The sequence below is a fragment of the Phodopus roborovskii genome, unplaced genomic scaffold (assembly GCF_943737965.1).
Source record: "Phodopus roborovskii unplaced genomic scaffold, PHOROB, whole genome shotgun sequence".
NCBI classification, from domain to species: Eukaryota; Metazoa; Chordata; class Mammalia; order Rodentia; family Cricetidae; genus Phodopus; species Phodopus roborovskii.
Window position 1 is genome coordinate 9,830,832 of NW_026126433.1, and position 20,944 is coordinate 9,851,775.

A 20,944-nucleotide genomic window follows, 5' to 3' on the forward strand; every position below is an offset into this window, starting at 1 on the left:
AAAATAAGAAAAATATATTAAATTAAAAATCTTTTTTAAAAAGAGGGGCTCAGATTAGAGATTAAGAATGACTGTAGGGAGAACTGCAGATTCTTAGGAAGAAACAGAAGGTAATGGAATGCACTAGGGAAGAATGGGGGCCAGCCAGAGGGGACAGGGGATGGGCAGTGGGGAAGGTGAGCAAATGAGAACCAAGTATAATGACACCTATGTATGAGACTATCAGGATAAAATGATGACCTCAAATAATTTAAAAGCAATGTAGACTTCATGTATGTATACATGAATATGTGCATGTATGTGTGTGTACACAGAAGGTAAAATTGGAGTGTCTTTCCTCTTGCTCTCTGCCTCATATTTTGCAAGGGTCTCGCTGAATCTAGAGCTTACGGAATGAGTTGACTGGCTGGCCAAAAACCTTGGAACTCTCTTGTCTCCCCCCTACCAGTGTTAGGGTTTCAAATGAAGGCGACCCTGCCCGTCTTCTCATACAGGTGCCAGAAATCCATACTCTGATGTTTATGCAACAGACCCTTTGCCATACAGAAAATCAACTCACCCAACTATACTGGCCCAATGACTTTGCAACTGTGTTAATTTATGATATATTACAATTTTCCTAAGTTCTTACATAAGAAATTAACTGTCCACAATTTTACCACCTGTGGACAAAATCATTTTTGAAAAGCACTTTAAAAACAAATATTTTTATTTCACAATGTGAAGCACAATCAGTCCCTTAAATTTCTTTGTGCTGCACTGAGGCTCAGGGTTAAGACCACCCCACTTCAAGGACACTTGGTTTGAAGGGAATTGCCACACCCCACTTGCTTGGTCTGTATCCACAGCAGCACCTTCAGGACATCACCATTTTCTACTCCTCACTTATTATAGACTTTTTTGCTTCTTGAAACAAAGATTGTTACAGAGATTGGCAGGACATTGGGTGAGGGCTGATGGGCACTTCAAAAGGTTGTGGTCAATCTGAAATGCTGAGCAGGTCTGAACTAGCTTTTCAGGGCACAAGCTATTCAAGTCTCTATCAGATATGATGATGTAGCTTTCAGAAGGGAGTAGTGGTGTCCAAGAATGATAGGCAATCAGCTCATGGTAGAGCTCATGCCCAAGCCCTGTGCGTCTTGGCAGACAGTTGAACTCTAAATAGTTGCCACAGGAAGGGATTCATTACAATGAATTTCCCACAAGGCCCCTCTAAGTAAATCTTTTTGAGAAGATATAGTGGGGAAAACTTGCCATGGAAACCAGCAGGAGGACTAAACCACTAAAACTCAGTGTGTTTTTTCAGCTCATTGGCTCCTCTTCTATACCATATATTCAGTCCACAAACATTGATTGGCACCTCCTTTGCATTGGGCTCTGTTTCAGGCTCTGAAGGCTAAATAACCCATGAAGTCCCTGCTATGTACAGCTCCCATTCTAGTAGGTGGAGACAAATAAACACAGATCACATGGTTCATAACAGTATAAAGTACCGGTCTGCATGCTTCATGTCCTCAGTCCAGGGTAACCATGAAGTAAAGAGAGGCTGACACTGGTTACAGCAGTCTATTGCACATCTTACATCATCCCTTCCTCTAACACAAGTCTCACTTTCCTTATCTATACAGTGGGGAAGGGTCAGAGTAAATGATTTATTATTGGTCCTTGCTGGTACTTTATGATCTTAGGAGAACATTGTGTGCAAAATCAAGAACCAGCTGGTTGACTGTTTTTATGTTTTAAATATTTTTTAAAATAAAGAACAATGAATCTTTAGGCATTCTATGCACATTGATTATTTTAAATGCAGTCTTATCTTTATCTGCAAAGTGTTTTATTCACTACAACTATGAAATGAAATCATCTCACCATCCTTGGCCATATAAGAAATAAGTTATTTATTCATAGAAACATATTCATTTTCATTGTTGATTACAAATCCCACCTTATTCGTGGAATGTTCCCTAGGGGTGACATCCTCCCTTGGATGTGACTGTTGCTCTGTTACTAACCCATAACACTGGCTTTGTGGTCCTGTATCATCTTTTAAACCAGCATATCTGTTCATGAAAACATGAGTCAAGAGTTGCTTTGAAGAGGATCCCAAAGGACCCCCAGGGTTGCAGGAACCCACAGATGCTCCTAGGATGCAACAACTCTGAAATTTGGTTTATCAAGGACACCATAGCATCTGAAAAGGAAAATGGATATGCACATTTCAGACTGGGACAATATGAATTACTATTGCAACTTCTTTGGAAGCCATGTTGGAATGTTACTGTATAGTTATCAATGCAAGCAAAGTAGCTCATCTTTATAATCAACTACTTTCCCCCTAAAGAAGACATAGTGGGAAAACTAGAGGGTAAATAAATAAGGTTAGATTCCTGCTTGTTAGCTGGAAGGACTCATAATGCCTCCAGTTCTTTTGGAAGACAAATTACATCCACCGGATTTCTCCATAAACAATCCAAGTTTTTTCCCAACTTGGTGGCTAACAGGGATGCTACATACTGTGGGGAATCTTGTCCCTTATATAACTGAACTGGATCCCCACTGACACCTGGGAGATTCTCTGTGTGTTTATCTGGTTGCTATGTTTTGGTACACCCTGCACATGTTTACAGAGTTTATCAGATGGGCTCAATGACAAGGACACAGCTTGGCAGTATCTTTGGGAACCAAGGGAAATTTCTTCTTCAGTATTGGAATTTAATGTCTTCCTGTTGTTAAGACATGCCATCGCTGTCCTCGGAAGTGCCTAGTTTGGGTAGCTTGGCAAAGCCTGTGAGTCCCTACGGTAACTGAAAAGGAACAAAAAGCAATTTCTTGGCTTAATAAATACCCTCATGTCAGAACTAAGTTGGTACAGCATCCTCTGGAACCTTGAAGACTCTCAAAGCAGCTCTCCACATCTTTCATTGATAAGCAATCTCTTACACAGGGCTGTATGGAAAAAGATGAGGGCATGCCTGGTGGGCCCTAGCTGTATAAATGAGCATCAGAGGAGAGCAAGAGAGTTCAGGCACTCTTGGCAACTTGGATCACAGTTCACAGTTACAGGCAGATTTGTGTTAGTACAGGAGATGGATTTTGTTTGAGCATATGCCATCAACAAGAACATAGCCACTTTTCTCAAGGCCAGGCAGGAAGAGTATTGAAGGTATGCTTATGCCAAGTGCCCTTACACCAATGTGACCACTGTCCCCTCATCTACTCCAAAGAGTCCAGTGAGATGGTCACGAGGGTTCATTGGACCTCACTTTGGCCGTGAGGTCCTTAGGGAAGTCACCATATGCAAATGTAGTCTTCAGATTGGAAGTCCCTGAGTTACAAAGGAGTTTGTCTTAAGTCCAAACCTCCATGGGCACAATTGCTTCTTTAGTTCCTACAGAAGGCAGCAGGTTTTCCTCAGATAAGAAATAAAAGGGGAATTGCACCAAGAAGCCTCGGATCTTTCTCAGTTCTTCCTCAGCACGGATGGGGTCATCTTTTGCTAATATGGGCTTGCTTATAAAGTCTCTCAACTGCATTAAATTGTGCACTTCATCATTTGGAAGGCAACGGAACACCTGTTAAAAATGCAAATTGGAAATTGAGTTATTTATTTAAAAACAAGCACAGGTTCCTTATGGAAAATGTTCATTCCAACAAGCAAAAAACTTTGTTTATGAAACATTAATTTTCTGTCAAAGCACAGGCTGAAGGGTTACTGTTTACATCTGGGCATAGTGGCACATGCCTGTAATGTCCAGCACATGCAAGCACATGTAGCACATGTAGTTGTTGTTTTTGTCTACAAAGACAGACTTGTTTCCATTTTAAAGTCCACACCCACACTCTTACTTCATAATCTATAGTGCTCATTACACCACAGAATAAAGACAAGCTGGCAGTAAGGAATGCTTGCTAGGAAGGACATTAAAAATAATAACCATCTTGAATTTCACTAGAGATCCCTGTCTAAGGGAGAAACATCCAACTCTCGTTCTCTGAATTTTAGTTTTGAAAGATATGCATGTCAACAAGTTCATTGTTAACAGTTGTTAACATGCAACCCTTTGCTAAGAGAAATATGTTTCAGACACTCCAGCACTTTACCCCTGCATATGCAGGAGTTACATGAAAATGAGGACAGGAACCCACAGAGTCAGCATCATTCCTGTACCCAAGAGATACAATTCCACAGGGCCATATGCAGGTTTATCCCATTATGACCAAAATGTCTTTTCTCTTCTTTTCTTCCCTATTTCGGGGGCTGAACAGGCAGTACAATGAGTTTGTAATGTTCTGTCAGCACTTGAGTTTCCTCATAATAACCTGGAGTCCTCAGTATGAAATGAAGCAACGTAGACAACTGTCCAGCCCCATGGAGAAGATGGCATGTCTGTGCAGAAGGGGCTCTTGGAGACCCCAACGGAAGGCAATTCTTACCCAGCTTCTCACATATGGTCAACAAATCTGGCTTTTTCCTGAGGTAACCTATTCTACCATCAAACAACACTTAACTCTTTAATAACCACAGGGAGGAAAGGAAAGCTCAGAGAGTCAAGCTGCCGCACACAGATTCCAGTGGGCACCAGCCAAGATGAGTTGAGCACACCCTAACCCTATTAACCTACATTCTCTTTGTCACTAAACATCATCAAAAGCTGCTTAGTCATGTGCTTTTGATGAGAGCCCTGCATCCTATGGAGGACAGGATATCACTAAGGCCTCTTCTAAATGATGACCCAGGGCCTTGTGCATGCTAGGCAAGTACCCAACCACTGAGCTACATCCCCAGCCCTTTGATCTTTGAGACTCAATAAAATTGTGATGAAAATGAATGAAAAAGGACAGAGACGGGGTGACAGCAGGTAAGTAAACCTCACCTTATCATAAATGGTAGCATTCCGAGCTGCTGTTGAAACCCAAATCTCCTTGAAGAATTTGTCACTCACAGGATCCTGAAGGTCCTCACTTGGATCAGAAAGATAACCAAGGACAAGCCTGAAATACAAGAACCTTCTAATTGAGTGACCAAGATAAGCTTACACTGGTAGCAGCAAGACAGATCAACCACAGAGACAGAGATCTTTCCAAGGGAAGACAAAGAAGCCATTAAACCCATTAAAACTTCATTTTTTTTTCTAAAACAATCCTTTTATGTAGCCCAGGATGATCAGCACCCAAACACTGGCCAAAAGGCAATGTGAGAAATCCTTTCCAAGGATTAGCTCACTAAATCCCAGCTGCAATTATGCCCACTTACAGATAGAGGAATTAAATCGGAAGAATATAAAATAATAAGATAAAGCAAAAGCCATATCAAGTCCAGACAATGTAGCTGTAATGTTTTAAGATTCATAACAAGATCTCTCTGTCAGCCGTTCCTTAGCTCCCTGTCTGGTCCTGCAAGTGATGCTGGGTAGCCTAGCACTTCCCCACTGTCCTCCTCATGTGCTTTGCTTTCATTAGAGCACTTGCAAAATTTTATGTCATTTTTTTCAACAGGTCCATTTGTCACTAATAGATTACAAATTATTTGGGAGAGCATGGCTTGGCTATTCTCATATCTCTGTGAGTGTCTGACATAAGAAATTATAAGTTAAGATGTCACCTAAACTGGTCACGTAGACTCAAGAGACAAGAAATAGCAAGAAGGGATAGAGAGAACATTAGTTGGTTTTCCAAAGGTCCTGAGTTCAATTCCCAGAAACCACATTGTGGCTCACAACCATCTATAATGAGATCTGGTGCCCTCTTTCAGACATACATGCAGGCAAAACACTGTGTGCATAGTAAATAAATAAATAAATATTAAAAAACAAAAAATAAATAGCAAGAGAAGTCACCAAGTGGGAACAAGACAGGTTTTAGGAATCATATTAAGAAAATATAATAACCCTTGTTCTTAAAGGAATCTGTAGATTAAAAAACAATCCCAGCCACTGATCATATAAGGAGACCTGGTTCAGAGAGTAAGCCCTGGAGCTTACACAAAGCCTTTCTCATATGCCTTGTGAACTCAGTAAACACCAGAAAGGCCTCTGCTAACTACAGAACAACAGGTACACAGGCCATATGAAGACTGCTTTTGATGGCAAGTGAATGAAAGGACATCCCACTGATGACATTAGACAGAAGGGAGATAGGACCTGGCTTATACAGTAAAATATAATTTCTAAGCAGAGGCAGGAGGGTTGCTGTACATTTGAGCAAAACATGGTATACACAGTGAATTTCAGGCCACAAGCCTAGGCTACAGAATGAGACTGTATATAAATAAATAAATATAGAAATAAGAATAACTGGACAAGGAGACTCATTCTATCCTGTGTGTATCTCTAGATCCAGATAGATAGATAGATGGATAGATGATAGAAATACATACACACACACACACACACACACACACACACAAAACTATATTAAAAACAGACTCTATGGGCAAGGGTTGAAACAGAAAGCAATCAGGATCCCTGACAGCAACACAGCTGAGACAATAGTGACTGTGGTTTAGGGAGCAATCGTTTTTGCCAGTAGAGGAGTAGTTGTTAGAAAACTGTTGGCTTTAAGGACAACTGACCTAGAAGTGGCCTTGCCATTTACTGGGTTGGCGGATTCTGTGCATAAGCTCAGCTAGTGTGCAGAGACTGGGAATTCTACCTTGAGTCTGCTAATCGATCATGTGAACACGTGTGGTAACACTGAGTAGGCATTTTGCTAAAGGGACCTGGAGTTTGAAAAGAGGCTTGGCTGAAAATACCAACTTTCCAATTGCCCTAGTTTATATGCTCATAAAACCATTTTTATTTTTGGAAAGAGTTCCCTAGAGGAGCGAGTATAAACAGTGAAGATAACCCAGTGTAGCTGGAGGGAAGAAAGGCAATGGACTAGGCTGGAGAAGGGCAGAGGACACAGAATCCCATAAACACATGGAAAACTAAGTCAAGGAGAATTTGTCAAATTTATACAAAACTGACGTCCGTGATCTAAATATGAAATGTCCCCAATAGGTTCATGTGTATGAACCTGTGATTGCCAGTGGAATCATGGCTTTGCTTTGGAAGATTGTGGGATCTACAGGATGTAAGCTTTTAGGAGAGGAAATATGGCAAGGGAAATGTATCCTGCAATGGGTCATTCCTCCCTCCCTCCCTCCCTCCTTCTCTGTCTCTCTTCCCTCTCTCTCCCTCCTCTTTCCCTCTCCCTCCTCTCTCCCTCTCCCCCCCCCCCCACCCTTCCTTCCTGAGGAGGGAAAGGATGGGACCAGGCACTTCATGCTCCTGCTGCATTGCTTTTCCTGCCATGGTGAACTTGGATCCCTTGAACTGTACGGTAAAGTAAACCATCTCATTAGACTCTGCTTCTTGCTGGCTGTTTGGTCACCACAATAGAAAAGTCAACCAGCACAGTGATGGCAGTTTAATAATGTGGATACCATTCAGTTGTCATCCTTTCTGTGCTCAAGCAAACGCAGACGTACATCACCGGTAATGGTTGTAGAATTTCCCATCATGTATAGTTTATGCAACCAATTATTTTATGATGGGCATTCGTGTCATTTCCAATAACAATAATAACTTCTCATTACAATGAGCAAATACCATAATGAATACACTTTAGACATAATATGTAACATTTGGTGGTTTTCTGCAATCATGAGGAGGAATTCTAGAATGAAAATTCCTGAGTTAACCAACATTTGAAACCAGGTGGTGGTGGACCACACCTGCTCCACTCCCAGCACCCAGGAGGCAGAGGCAGACTGATCTCTGTGAGTTACAGGCCAGCCTGTTTTACAGGGAGAGTTCCAGGACAGCCAGGGCTACAGGGAAGCCCTGCTTTGAAAACAAACAAACAAACAAACAAACAAATGAGAAAAGAAAAAAAGAGCAATTATAATTATTTAAGGACAGGCAGTAAGGCACTGTACACTCTTCACACATCTCCAACAACAACTTGCAAGAGTTCAATCTGTTTCACAGGTATTAAAGGCAACTGGTTTCCATCTCATTCTGTACTTTTTCTGCTACATAAAATCTCTCTAAATAACATACCAGGGGTATACTAAGATTATTAAATTTTATAGCCTCAGAAATTCCATTTCTATTTCAAATAATGTTTCCTTTTTATTACATGAGAATGACTGTAAAACAAAACAAAGCAAAACAAAAATGACCCAAACAATGTTTGCACACCCCTGGCTAGCTTCTGAGAATTCAGACAAAACTTTATTGCACTAAATCTGAAGAATAGAGAGGCTATGAAAATTAATTAATTAGAATAGCACCATTAACTTGGGACACATCTAAGAAGCTGGAAACTAAGCCTTAGAAGTATTTCCACGAATTTATTCTTTAAGTAAGAGGTGAGATAATGTATCCACTAATTTATGAGTTAAAGACTTGTTTGTGGGAAAGCCATTTAAATAAGTCTATAACAGACAATATTTAGTTCTAGAATACTTTCCTTTGTCAGTATTTAACTACATGAAAATGAACAACTAAATATATGAATAAGTTTGGGTGAGGACAATGTTAGAAAGAAAATGACTTTGCTTCTATGTCTTCAATATGTATTTGATATTTAATCACAAAATTAGGGAGACAGAAACATTGCAAAACAAATTATCTGTGTTCTTTCCATTGTGCACATCTCCCATCTTAAGTGACTCTGAGCTCACCTGTGTGGCTGATGGCTTCTAGTGAGTGGCAGTTGCATCTGTAAAGCCTGGTACTTCTCTAGGATTTAATGGACTGTTTGGCTCATAGTTGTGACATTCACTACAGACCCTGGAGGTTGATTCTGTCTCTATTTAGAATTGATTTCACATTGAAACGGGTCTCTCAGTTTCTATTCAAAAATAGCCCAGATGGAAATGTATTGAAGCTGCATGTTAAAGTGAAAAAATGGCTGTGCTCTAGGCTACAATACTTATCTATGGAACACTTCCAATAAAGGGAGGGAAAACTGACAAGTTTTGTGGTGCTTTTTAAATATATTATCTCTATTTGCCAATGGGGTAAAGTTAAAATCGTTGTTCAAGAACAACTGCCTTTTTAAGAGTGTGAAATTTTCCAGGAAAAATACTACACCTGGGAATTAACTTCTCATGAGAGGTATAGGTTCAGCATAAAGGGGAAAATGAAGTTTTACTAAAGATCAATCCTCCTGTTATAAAAATGCTAAAACTTCAGTAAAGAACAAAAAAACTGGGCATGGGGAGATGGCTCAGTTGATATAGGGCTTGCCTTGCATGTATGAGGATCTGAGTTCAAGCCCCCAAACTCACAGTTGTGCTGGTAAACCCAGTGTTGGATTTAGCTGGCTGATCCTGCAGGTCAGCCAGACAGCCTGGTGTAATTGATGAGGCTAGTGATTCAAGGCTTGCTGGAGCCAGCCTGGCCTAATTGGTGAACTCCAAGCCAGAGAGACCCTGCTTCATAAAGAAAACTGCACAGTGCCTGAGGAAGAACACAAAGTTGTCTCCTGACCTCCACATGCATGTATACACACAAGCACCTGTGCATACATGGGCAGTTGCACACACAGGCACAGGCACATATATAAGCATATGCACACACATGGACACATGCACCAACATGAACATGCACACACACACAAACATGCACACACATGAGTATGCACACACCAGCACAGGCACAGGCACACACATGGGTATGTGTACACACATGAACATGCACCCTGGCATGTGCATACACATGAGCACATGCACACATATGGGAACATGCACACACACATGAACATGCACACACACTGGCATGTGCACATATATGGGCACAAGCACACACCTGAACATGCACACACATGGACACATGCATACACATGGGCACAAGCACACACACTGGCATGTGCACACACATGAACATGCACACATGAGAAAAAGAGACATTCAGAGACAAGCAGAGAATAAAGTACTATATAAATTAAGGCTTATGCCGTCTTCATTAAGGTGACTCAATATTATGAAGACATCAATTATTTAATGTTGATCTGCTACACTGCCAGTTAAAAAGAAAACTAAGAACATAAGAGAATTTGAGTAAATAGTCCTAAAGTCCGTGTAAAAGAATAAATATTTAAATAGCCTTATTTGTTCTAAAAACTACACTGAGGAAGTAGTATGACTGAATAACATTAAAAGCTGAAGCCATGAAAATGAAAATGATGTCGCACTGGTGTGTAAGAAAACGGACTTTCAATATGATGTGACAAGAATAGGAGGAATCACAATTATGGCAATTGGCAGTATCATAAAGAAGCATTTAACATCAAATAAACTTCTGAGTGTGGTGGTGCACACCTATCATGTAAGCACTTGGTGGGTGGAGGCAGAAGGACCAGAAATGTAAGGTCAGCTCAAGCACAAAGGGAGTTCAGGCCATCCTAGGCTACACAAGATCTGATCTGAAGTGTGTGTGTGTGTGTGTGTGTGTGTGTGTATGTATGTATGTATGTATGTACATAAAGCAAGGTATGGTGACATAGGCCTTTAACCCCAGCATTACGAAGGCAAAAAGCAATCAGGTTTCTATGAGTTCCAATTCAGCTAGGGCTACATAAGGAGACCCTGTCTCAAAAACAAACAAATACACCAGCAAACGTTTAAAAAAAAAAGCAGGTAAATAACTACTAACCACACACACCTTTTGACCAGTTGAGGGAAAGAAAAATCTGGAGACCCTGTCTCATTTCCTACATCAAAACATTCTACTCTGTGAGGCATGGTGGTGGACATTTGAAATCCTACCACCAAAGAGGCTGAGATAGGAAGGTTTTGAGTTTAAGGTCAGCTTGGGCTATATAATAAAACCCCGTTAAAAAGAAAGACAGAAAGAAAGGAAAAAAAGGAAGAAAGAAAGGAAGGAAGGAGGGAAGGAAGGAAGAACACCGTTAAATGCAAAATGTAAACAAATACCAGGAAGAAAACAAAAACCAGAATCCAAAAGTAACTGTTGATCTTCGGCTAGGGAATATATTCTTAGCAAATAGGTAAAGGAAAAAAATAATAAATTTGATTAATAATTCACCCTAAATAAGAGTAAGAAGAAATTGCTCAACCATATTCAACAAAATAAGTAGTCATTAAAAGAAAGTTAATTTTCCAGGAAAAAAAAAAAAAATGGGAAAACTCACAAAAGGGCAAGAATTCTTGGCTACTAAACACATTAAAAAAAAAAAAAAAACCTTAAAATTCACAAAATAATGAAATTCCACTCAAAATTAAAAGTTGCCAAAAGATTAACTATAATAAGAGAGGTTGAAGAAATAGAGTGAGCCGTTAAATTGTTAGTGACTTAAGCTTCTCTTGTCTGAAAAAAAAGTGGCACATTTTTTGCTCACTTAAAAAACAAGCAAACATACAAAAATGCCTACCTCTTTTTATACCAGAAAAAAGTTGTGGCAGACATAAAGATATGATTTTAGGGAATTATGGCATACACACATGAAGTATGACACAAACATTAAAATGCTACAGAGTAACACTGACAAGGAAAAGCATGTGCAGCATTTAAATAATAAAGGATGTTCAGGGACCAGGAGTGAATCCCAGCACTAGGGAGGCAGAGGCAGGTGGATCTCTATGAGTTTGAGGCCAGTCTGGTCTACAGATTGAGTTCCAGGACAGCCAGGACTGTTATACAGAGAAACCCTGTCTAAAAAAAAAAAAAAAAAAAAAAAAAAAAAAAAAAAAAGATGAGGGATGAGGAGAAGGAAGAGGAGGAGGAGAATATAGAATATACAGGGAGGGGCTGGCCTGATGACTCAGCAGGTAAAGTTGATTGCCTCCAAGTCTAAAAACCTGAATTTGTCCTTCAGGACCCTCAATGTGAAAGGAAAGAACTGACTCCTACAAGCTAGCTATCCTCAGACTTTCACATTCATGTGCACACACATGCAATATATGTTAGTACATGTGTGGGGAAACAAAAGAATGCTAGATGCCAAATGTAAACATTATTAGCATACTGTGAGCTACGGAAAGGAAACCCTTACTGTATTGCCAGGGATAAGAACCCACGCAGGGGCTTCATCAAATGATTAAAGTAGAGCTGTATGATCCTACCCACAATCCTGTTAGTGAGTTCCCCCCAGAAAAGTTATTTCAGTGAGTCAGAAACAGCTGCAACCCCATGTTCACTCGGTGTTCCTCAGAAAAGCCAGAAAGCAGAAACAAACCACATGCCCATCAACTGATGAGTGAATACAAAAAACTCGGCTCATCCATACAAATTAATGCTATTCAGTCCCATTTCAGAATGAGATCCTGTCATTTGTGACCACACAGACGAAAGTAGTGATCATCAAGGAATAAGCCAGGTGTTGAAAGACAGGATGGTTTCACCATGTAGATGGAACATGAAAAAGACCTCACAGATGTTTGAAAACAGAATGATGGTTACCAGTGCTTGGACAACAAGGAAGGGGGTGTGAAACCTGGTAGGTAAATGATAACTAAGTCATTGTAGACATGAGTAAGAAGTTCTGGTGAGTGTCGCAGGAGACTTTGGATGGGTGTGGACTAGAGAGATAGTTTATTAAAAAAAAAAAAAAAAAAAAAAAAAAAAGGAAAAAAAGAGTCGCCCTGCAAGCCTGCTGACCTGAATTTGATTTCTGAAACCCATTTAACAAGCCAGAGGCAGCAGGGCACATCTTTAGTCCAGCACTCCTACAGTAATGCCGGTGGAAAGAGTCTCCCAGAAGCTAGGTCCAGCTAGTCTAGAGTACTCACCAGGGCAGAAACAACAGAGACCCCTGCCTCAGCAGGTGGGGAGAGAACTGTCTCCCCAAACCCAAAGCTGTCTTCTCATCTCCACATGTGCATCTTGGCACCGCCCAAACATGTATCATAAACATTTTAAGTGATCCTCACACTAATCTAGTGAACACATATACAAACACATCACATAACACTCCATAGATATCTGCAATCTATGTATCAAGTTAAAAACAAAGTTTAAAAACTATTGGCACTAGGCGGTGGAATTACAAGTGAATTTGCCTTTTTTTTTTTTTTTTTTTTTTTTTTTTGCCAAATTTCTACAAGAGAAAAATAGGTTGCAAAGCAGAATCCTGTCCCTCTCTAATTAGTATATACATATACGTAAAGATATATAAAGAAGGCCACTACTTTAAAGAGACTACTTAGGTTCACCCACCACTGAAAGGATATGGAGTATTTTCAGCTTAAAAAGTGAAACAATTATTTCTTTGTATGTGCTATAATAGGAAGCCAGTGGGTTGATTAGCAAAGTACTAATTTTGAATTCTCCCCTGCCAAACAAAACAAATTAACAGCACTTTTCTATAATACCAATGGTTTGAAAGAATTCTCATTGAGCCAAATAATTAGTAATAAAGGTGATAATACAGCAATATAAGCATTTGAAAGGTATGACTATTTTTTTGTTTTTGTTTTTGTTTTTTTTTTTTTGTTTTGTTTTGTTTTGTTTTGAGGCATGGCTCTGCTGAGTTCTGTGCACTGACAGCAAAGGACGGGTTTGTCTGGAATGAAGCTAGATCTGGGGAGCCAAGTCTGCCAGAACTGAAGAAGGAAGAAAGATGGCCATCAAGATGGCAATCCTATTGGTAAGAAATGCAGTGCCTAACACATGCTCTCCCTGTGTGTGAGCAAGTTGCCAAGTGGACCATTATCACAGGAAGGATGAAAACAGTGGAATCACAGGGCATCCCTCCTACAAGCAGTATAAAGCACAACCCTTGACTACATCAGAGGCACCTGGTATCTCTCACTGTAGAGGCCACTACTGCGAGCTCAAAGGTCCTTGCTCTCACAAACTAAGGAAACAGGAATGTCAAACCACAAGATGGTCTTTTCAATGGAAGAGATGTATAACTTGGTTTTCCACCCACAATGCTGGGGATGGAAGTGGTTAATAACCTGGTGATTTATGGTATCTGTAGGGCCAGGCCATACCAAGATCCCACAGCAGGATAGGAGGTTGCCAATACTCTAGGTGTTCTTTGCATTATCTTTATGTTCAGGAGTTCCCCCAAGCTCCCCTAACCAGGACAAGAATTGGCTAACAGCTCAGATGACCTGTACACTATCTGTAGGACTGAGACTACACCAGATCCTCCCCTAGGTTCTTAAGATAACGCATGTAGCCTATCTCTTCCATCTTCATGGAAGAAGTGACATGTACTATGAGAAGAGTTTCTTTGATGTAATTATGCCTCCTATGCACAGGGGATTGTGTTACAATGGGAAACTTTTTTTTCAAAACTGCACTGTACTTAATTATGCCTATAATAAACTACTCAGGGTCAGGGTAGTCTGAACCAACACTGGCTAACTAAGTCATGTGAACCTGATTTCCTCCTTGCCTCACTCAGATTGGCACTCGGCTGGCCCTGGTGATCACAGAGAACCCTACAGGTCACAAGTGAAATGACATCAGAGAAAGGGCAGTTCTAGAATCATAAGGAGCTCCTGACAAGTTCTACTGTTCGGGGAGAGGTCAAGGTGTTGACAGACCATTCAGATTAATACCTCCAGGAAGTTTTACCTGTTCCTTGCTTAGTTCTGAGGTAAGGAGCTAGAAGTTAGTGAACAAAGGAGTGACATGTTTAGAAGGGTGACTGTTGGTGATAGACTAAAGGAGCCGTGTGCAGTTAACCCTAGCCAGAGCCAACAACAGCACTTAGTCCCTTAGATTCACACAGTTTCATAGCCCTCAGCACCCTGTCTGTCTTGAAGACCAGGGACCTCTCATGTCTGGAATCCTTTTAAACTTGGGAAATGCAGTGTTCATACTTAAATCTACTGCCACAACCACTAGGACACTTTTACAAGTACTTAATATATCCTTGCAATTTCTTTTGTGTGCCTGAAGTTGCTCATGTCACAGTGCATGCGAGGTCAGAGGACAACTTGAGGACATTGGTTTTCTCCTTCACCATGCCCCCATGTGTGGGTGACAACTTGAGGATTCTCTCCTTCCACCTTGTAAGCTAAGGGGATTGAACTCAGGTCATTGGGCTAGGTGGGGAGTGCCTTTACCTACAGAAGTACCTTCGTATTTAGGTTTTTAAAAGTGAAGTTACTTTTAAAAACTTAAACAAATCCTACCTAGATGGTTTGATCTGGCCTGACCTAAAACTGATTACATTTAAAATGGTAGTTTGTGCTATTATACATAAAGATGACAGCTTATTTAAAACACATACACACATATGTACATACATATATATATAGAGAGAGAGAGAGAGAGGGGGGAGTCATTTTTTTATACTATTGTGTATATCCTCCACTCTGAGAGACATTGTTCTATATTAAAAAAGAATCCAGCATGACAGGAGTGCCAAGAATGAGATGTCACCCTGAGCCCTAGCTCTCACTGTGGCTGTGGAACTAATAACAGAATCATGGCTCTGTAGGGATCACCTGAAGCAATGTAGCCGGAGTCCTTGGGCAAAGCGGCCAGCTTGGTATTCTTTTCCATCCATTGTTGATGGGACTGTCTCCGTGTCCTGCACTATGACAGCCATTTCACTGTCTCGCTTCCCCAGCATGCTCCGGTCATTGATGTTGGCAGAACCTAAAAGGAGAAACAACAGAAATGGACAACTTCTCATGACAGCCACTGCCAATGGCCAGCCCTATCCATGCTTCTTGGCTCACAACACCCCAGTTTTGTTAAAGTGATCTAGGGAAGATGTAGTTTACGGAGGTAGGGACCTCTATAGCATTAGCCCATGTGACCCTTGATCATTCTAAAGCAGTCTAGATTCTCAATGTCATCATCTTTATTAGTGATTAGCTCAGGAGATGGCATGTGGCATGGTTCCAGACCATAGAACATGAAGGAAAGCTTCCAAGGAGCTTCTGAGAAAGCAGAACTTTATACTATCTTTCCTATCCTTTGGATATTGACCTCAGAAGATCCATCATAAGGGGCTAATCCAACAAGCTGAGGCTGAAGGATGGGCTAACCCAAGAAGCCAAGGCTGAAGGACAGAGAGAGAATGCTCATAAGATGGAGAGATGGCTCAATAGCCACAAGTGCTTCCTGCTCTTCCAGAGGACCCAAGTTCATTCCCAGCACCCATGTCCAGTGGCTCACAACATCCCATAACTCTAGAGCCAGATGATCTGATGCCTTCTTCTGGCCTCCATGGACACCCTCTCATATGGAAATACACACAATACAGATAAATGAAAATAATTGATAAAAAAAAAAAGAAACCCTACAAAATGCTGTGGAATATTACTTTAACTATGCAAAAGTGTGTTGCATTTGTTTAACTAGGAAAAGATGTATTACATTTGTTTATGCTGCATTATGTAAAGATGTGTTGCTATTTCACCTTGCCTGCCTAAGGCATCTGATTGGTCTAATAAAAATCTGAACTGGTGGGGATGGTGGGCAGAGAGAGTAAGAGGAGAGAAGAGAGGAGAGAATGAGAGAAAGCTAGGGAGATGCCCAGGGCCAGCCAGGCAGCAAGACACAGTAGGACATACAAAATGAAAGAAAGGTAAAAAGCCCTGAGGCAAAACAACGATGGAGAGAAATAGATTGATTTCAGTCATAAAAGCTAGTGGGACAATTATAAGATAAGGCCAAGGGTGCACAACAAATATTAAGCCTCTGTGTCATGATTTCAGGGTTGGCAGTCCAAGACAGCCTGCTGCAACAAAATCTGGAAGACTCTAAATAGTTAACACTAGAGCTTTCTTATATTGTTTATGATACAATACATTCTCCTTATTGTTTCACATACCTGCATTTAAAAAGATGCTGATTACTTGAGTCATGAAGGTGTTCAAAGAAAACAGCACACCAACCAGTTCAGTACAGAAGTTGGTGGGTTTTTGTAAAAAAACAAAAACAAGAATAAGCTTTCTAGTCTTCAAGTTATACAACCAGGAACATTAAATGCAGGTCACAGTTCCTGGCTAATCTGAAATACAGTTTGCCATTGATGCTGTAATTCTGCACCTCCACTTATTTGGCAGGCCACAGCTTTGGTATCAACTTTCTCTATTTTGAAACCTCAATTCAGGGAGGTAGTAGGGCATGCCTTTAATCCCAGCACTCAGGAGGCAGAGGCAGGCAGATCTTTGTGAGTTTAAGGCCAGCCTGGTCTAGAGATAAAACCTTTTTTACTTGAAAAGGACCAATCTTTTATTTACTTTTTCTGAGTGTACTAAATATTCCTTTCAATCATCTGATTCCTCACAATAGAAGAAACACTGTGGTGGATTATGGTAAAGCATAGATTAGCTTTAATATTTACACCATGAGGTTTGACAGCTTTTTTTCAATTGTTTTCAATTACATGATTTCCTCTCTTCCCCTTCCTCCTCCTAGCCCTTCCAATGCTCCTTGCATTGCCTTTTCTCAAATTTATGGCCTCATTTTGTTATATATGTTCATATATAACAATAGTGATAGTGTTATATGTATAAATGCATAAACACAACCTGTTTAGTTCAATTAGAGTTACTTGAATGTATATGATTCCAGGGCTGACCATTTGGTACTGGATAATCAATTAGGAGGTCCATCCAGTGAGAGATTATTTCTTCCACCCTCAGCATTCCTTGGTTCCCTGCAGCTCTTTGTTTAGTTGTGAACCCTGTGAAACGTCATCCTTCCATGTTACTTGTTGTATTTGTTCAGGTCTTATTTCAGCTGTTGTGTTGGTGAGACCAGGGCTGCAGGTAGGGAGAATTTGCTGGAGTGTGTCATTTGCATCCCCTTCTCTAGCCCAAGCATTCCTTCCTAAGTGCATGAATGGAACTCCCCTGGTTCTTCTTTGGGATTTCACTCTCTTCTTGTCCTAAGCAGAGGCCACTCAGGAACTGGGTCTGCAGGACTGTCTGGTCCTTCTCTAGCCAAGATGAGAATCTGTGAGGTGGAAGCCAGCCTGGAACCCCATATATAGCCCCAAATCCCTCCTGTGGCAGTGGTCCCTGACTCCAGAGGGCAGTGGTACACTCCTGGCAGTGTGAGCTGAAATGTAAGTGCTGTCTGAAGAAGCCAGTGTAACAGACTATAGAAACAATGGGCACCAAAGAAAGGAGAAATCCCCCCAGATATCCCATGCTGGGTGAAAGAAAAGACTGCAGCCAGGCAGGAACTTGTTTCCTGGCAAGAGATTTCACAGTTGTAACAACTTATCAGACCACCTCCCAGCATGAGACTGAAGCTCACACTGATGGGCAGGACCACACCTTGATGGGCACTGCTTAGATGCTCATAACGTCAGCTCTCTGTTTAAACTTCACAGTCTTTCTGCAGAACCCTAAAGATGGACTTAAAGGCTTCACAGGGTCTCTTTTTCTCAAGATGGCCACATTGAATAAATTCCCCTCCCCCCTTTTTTCTGTTTCCATTATTAAACTGGCTCTTTTAATTGCCTTGATGAGGATGTGCGGCTTGGGGCACAGGCTGTAAATGCTGGGTGAGCATGGCGATCCACCCGCAATCGCAATATAAGGTAGGCAGAGACAGCAATTCCTGGAGCAGGTTGGCTAACTAGATAGTGTTGTTGGGTTTTCCTTTACTCTAGCCCTACACTGGGCATCAAGACTTTGATATTCTTTGCTCTTACTCTTTATTCTTTTGAGGGGCCCACCACCCAGCTCTCAAATAAATCACACACAGAGGCTTATTCTTTCTTGTAAATGCCTGACCTTAGCCTGTCTTTGTTTCTAGTCAGTTTTTTCTTAAATTGACCCATCTACCTTTTGCCTGAGGAGATTACATGGCATATACAGCAACAAAATTAGATTAGCTGAAATTACCTTTGCCTTACACAGAGACTTATACTGACAGGCAAAGAATGATGTAGAAAGATGATAAAAGTGGTCTATAAAGATGTAAAATGTAAACATTTTATTAAGCCAGAATTTGAGTAACTATAGCAGCTTTGGCTTGAGAGTATTTCTTGGGCACTCTGACCAAGAGTTAATAACACACTGCTTGGGACATGGCAGTATGCCTGGGATTGCTTGAAGCTTGTTTTGGTCTAATGTCCTTGTACCACAAAAGCTACCAGCCCGAGAACAGGCTGTCATATGTCCCCAGATTCTTAAAAATTGGGTTTTGGGGTTGATGAGTAAAGATGGTTATGAACGGTAACTTCATCAATGACGTTAAAACTTGAAGGAAAATGATTGGAAATGATAGCTCTGTTCTACCATAGTTTATTAATGATGACTAAAAGATGAACAAGAGAAAATGTTAAACATATGTCCCAAAACAAAAATGTGATCTATGTTTTGGAACAACATGAATGTATCCCTACTTAATAAATTTTGTATAAATAAATAAAGACGCACTCTGGTTGCAAATCAGGCAGGAAGCAAAGTCTTCCCAACCACCATGGCCTGGCTCATTTCCTTGCCTCATCTACTCCTTACATCCCAGGCTGGGATCTGTATCTCTACAGGGGGGTGTGCTTCTTTGTCTTTCTTTCCTAAAATGAAATTAAGTGTCCTATGTCCAATTCCTCCCGTTGCTGCTCTTGCATACACCCATCTTCAGATCCTGCCTGAATCCTGAGCTGGACTCTGGCACTGACCTTTTTGCTCAGTATTTGTCCTCAGTGTTTGTACTGTTGATAACAAATATGTACTATCTGTATACTAACTTTTATGGAGCTGATTTGTTTTAATTAAGCCAACACCTTGATCGTTTAAAAACCATTTCTGCATCTGTTATAGGAAAATGGGTAATTTCTAAATACAGCAAAATACAAAGAAAAGTATATGAAAACAAACCTTGTATCAGTTACAGAAGGGCACTGATCTTAAAACAGAGATATGTCATTTCACTAAAACACAGTTCTGTCCACTTCACCCATATCAGCAAAGCTGACAGCTCCACATCTTGATCGAGAGTATCCAAGACATAAACATTAGAAAAAATACTGGTAAGCATGGACAGTAACACTTTAGCATCCTTCTGGCTTTGACTGTTACCTGACCTTGGATCTGTAGGAAAGGTCACATGATATGGGATTAAACACCTCTTGTTCAAAACAGTTTCATTGCTGATTTCCTCTCCTCCCAATCCCAGAAACCTAGGCAATTGGACTCAAATAAGAATAAGGGAATAATAATTAATAAAATTAGGGCTATTGATATGGCTCAGTATGAAATGACACTTGCTGCCAAGCCTGAAGATTGGAGTTCAATCCCCAGTACCTTCTTGGTGGAAGCTCATTCAAGTTGGCCTCCGACTTGTACACAGAAAAACATAGCATGTATAAAATCAACCAAATAAACAAAATAAACACTTTAAAAAGAGTCAATGAGGTCAGGCAGATGAACAGATGTGTGGTGTAAGCCCTGCTTCTAAATGGTGTGTGCATACAAGTCCCTTCCATTGCTCTGCATCTCTAATTCTATATAGATTAAAAACAAAAGCAACAAAAATAGGCCGGGGTGGGGGGGTCGGAGATGCAAAAGAAAATGACTGTCTCTGAAACAGTTTAGGTGTTACATGACAAATCTCAACTGCCAATGAAACATGGAAAAGCAAGGACAATTGAGGCTCAGGGATATCAGTGACAAGAAGCACCAGCAGAGACCACACACTTACCAATAATCACTGTGTTGTCATCAGCAATTAGCAGCTTGCTGTGGACATAGATGAGCTCAGTGACTAGGTTCCCTTCCAGCTCTGCATGTGTTCTCAGACCACAAAAGGAAATGTAATTTATCCACTGATTACCAACTGTGGATCAAAAAGAAAATACATCAATTTTGTTTTCCAAGACATATATATCACTTAAGCAGGTTATTTATAATTGTAAAATTTAGTCAGGAATTTTTTTCTGATAAAGGGAATTTACATTGATAGCTTGAAGGAGCATCCTAGTCTCATTCTGTTTCTGTGACAAAACACTCTGACCAACAGCAACTTAGGGGAGGAGATCATTCATCTGATTTATCTTTTCA

At 40.6% G+C, this 20,944-nt stretch overlaps 1 protein-coding gene across 4 annotated transcripts in view; it reads right to left on the reverse strand.

Moving 5' to 3' along the window:
- Nucleotides 1–691: 691 nt before the first annotated feature.
- The window catches only part of Pld1 (phospholipase D1), a 184,079-nt gene continuing 163,826 nt past the window's right edge, over nucleotides 692–20,944 (reverse strand). For all 4 annotated transcript variants that reach the window (XM_051185893.1, XM_051185895.1, XM_051185894.1 and 1 more), the window contains 4 exons: nucleotides 20,586–20,720; nucleotides 15,419–15,572; nucleotides 4,875–4,992; nucleotides 692–3,572 (listed from right to left, as the gene is read on the reverse strand). In XM_051185893.1, the coding sequence (XP_051041850.1) occupies nucleotides 3,348–3,572; nucleotides 4,875–4,992; nucleotides 15,419–15,572; nucleotides 20,586–20,720 (632 nt within the window). In that variant the 3' untranslated portion in view covers nucleotides 692–3,347. The remainder of the gene's footprint in view (nucleotides 3,573–4,874; nucleotides 4,993–15,418; nucleotides 15,573–20,585; nucleotides 20,721–20,944) is intronic.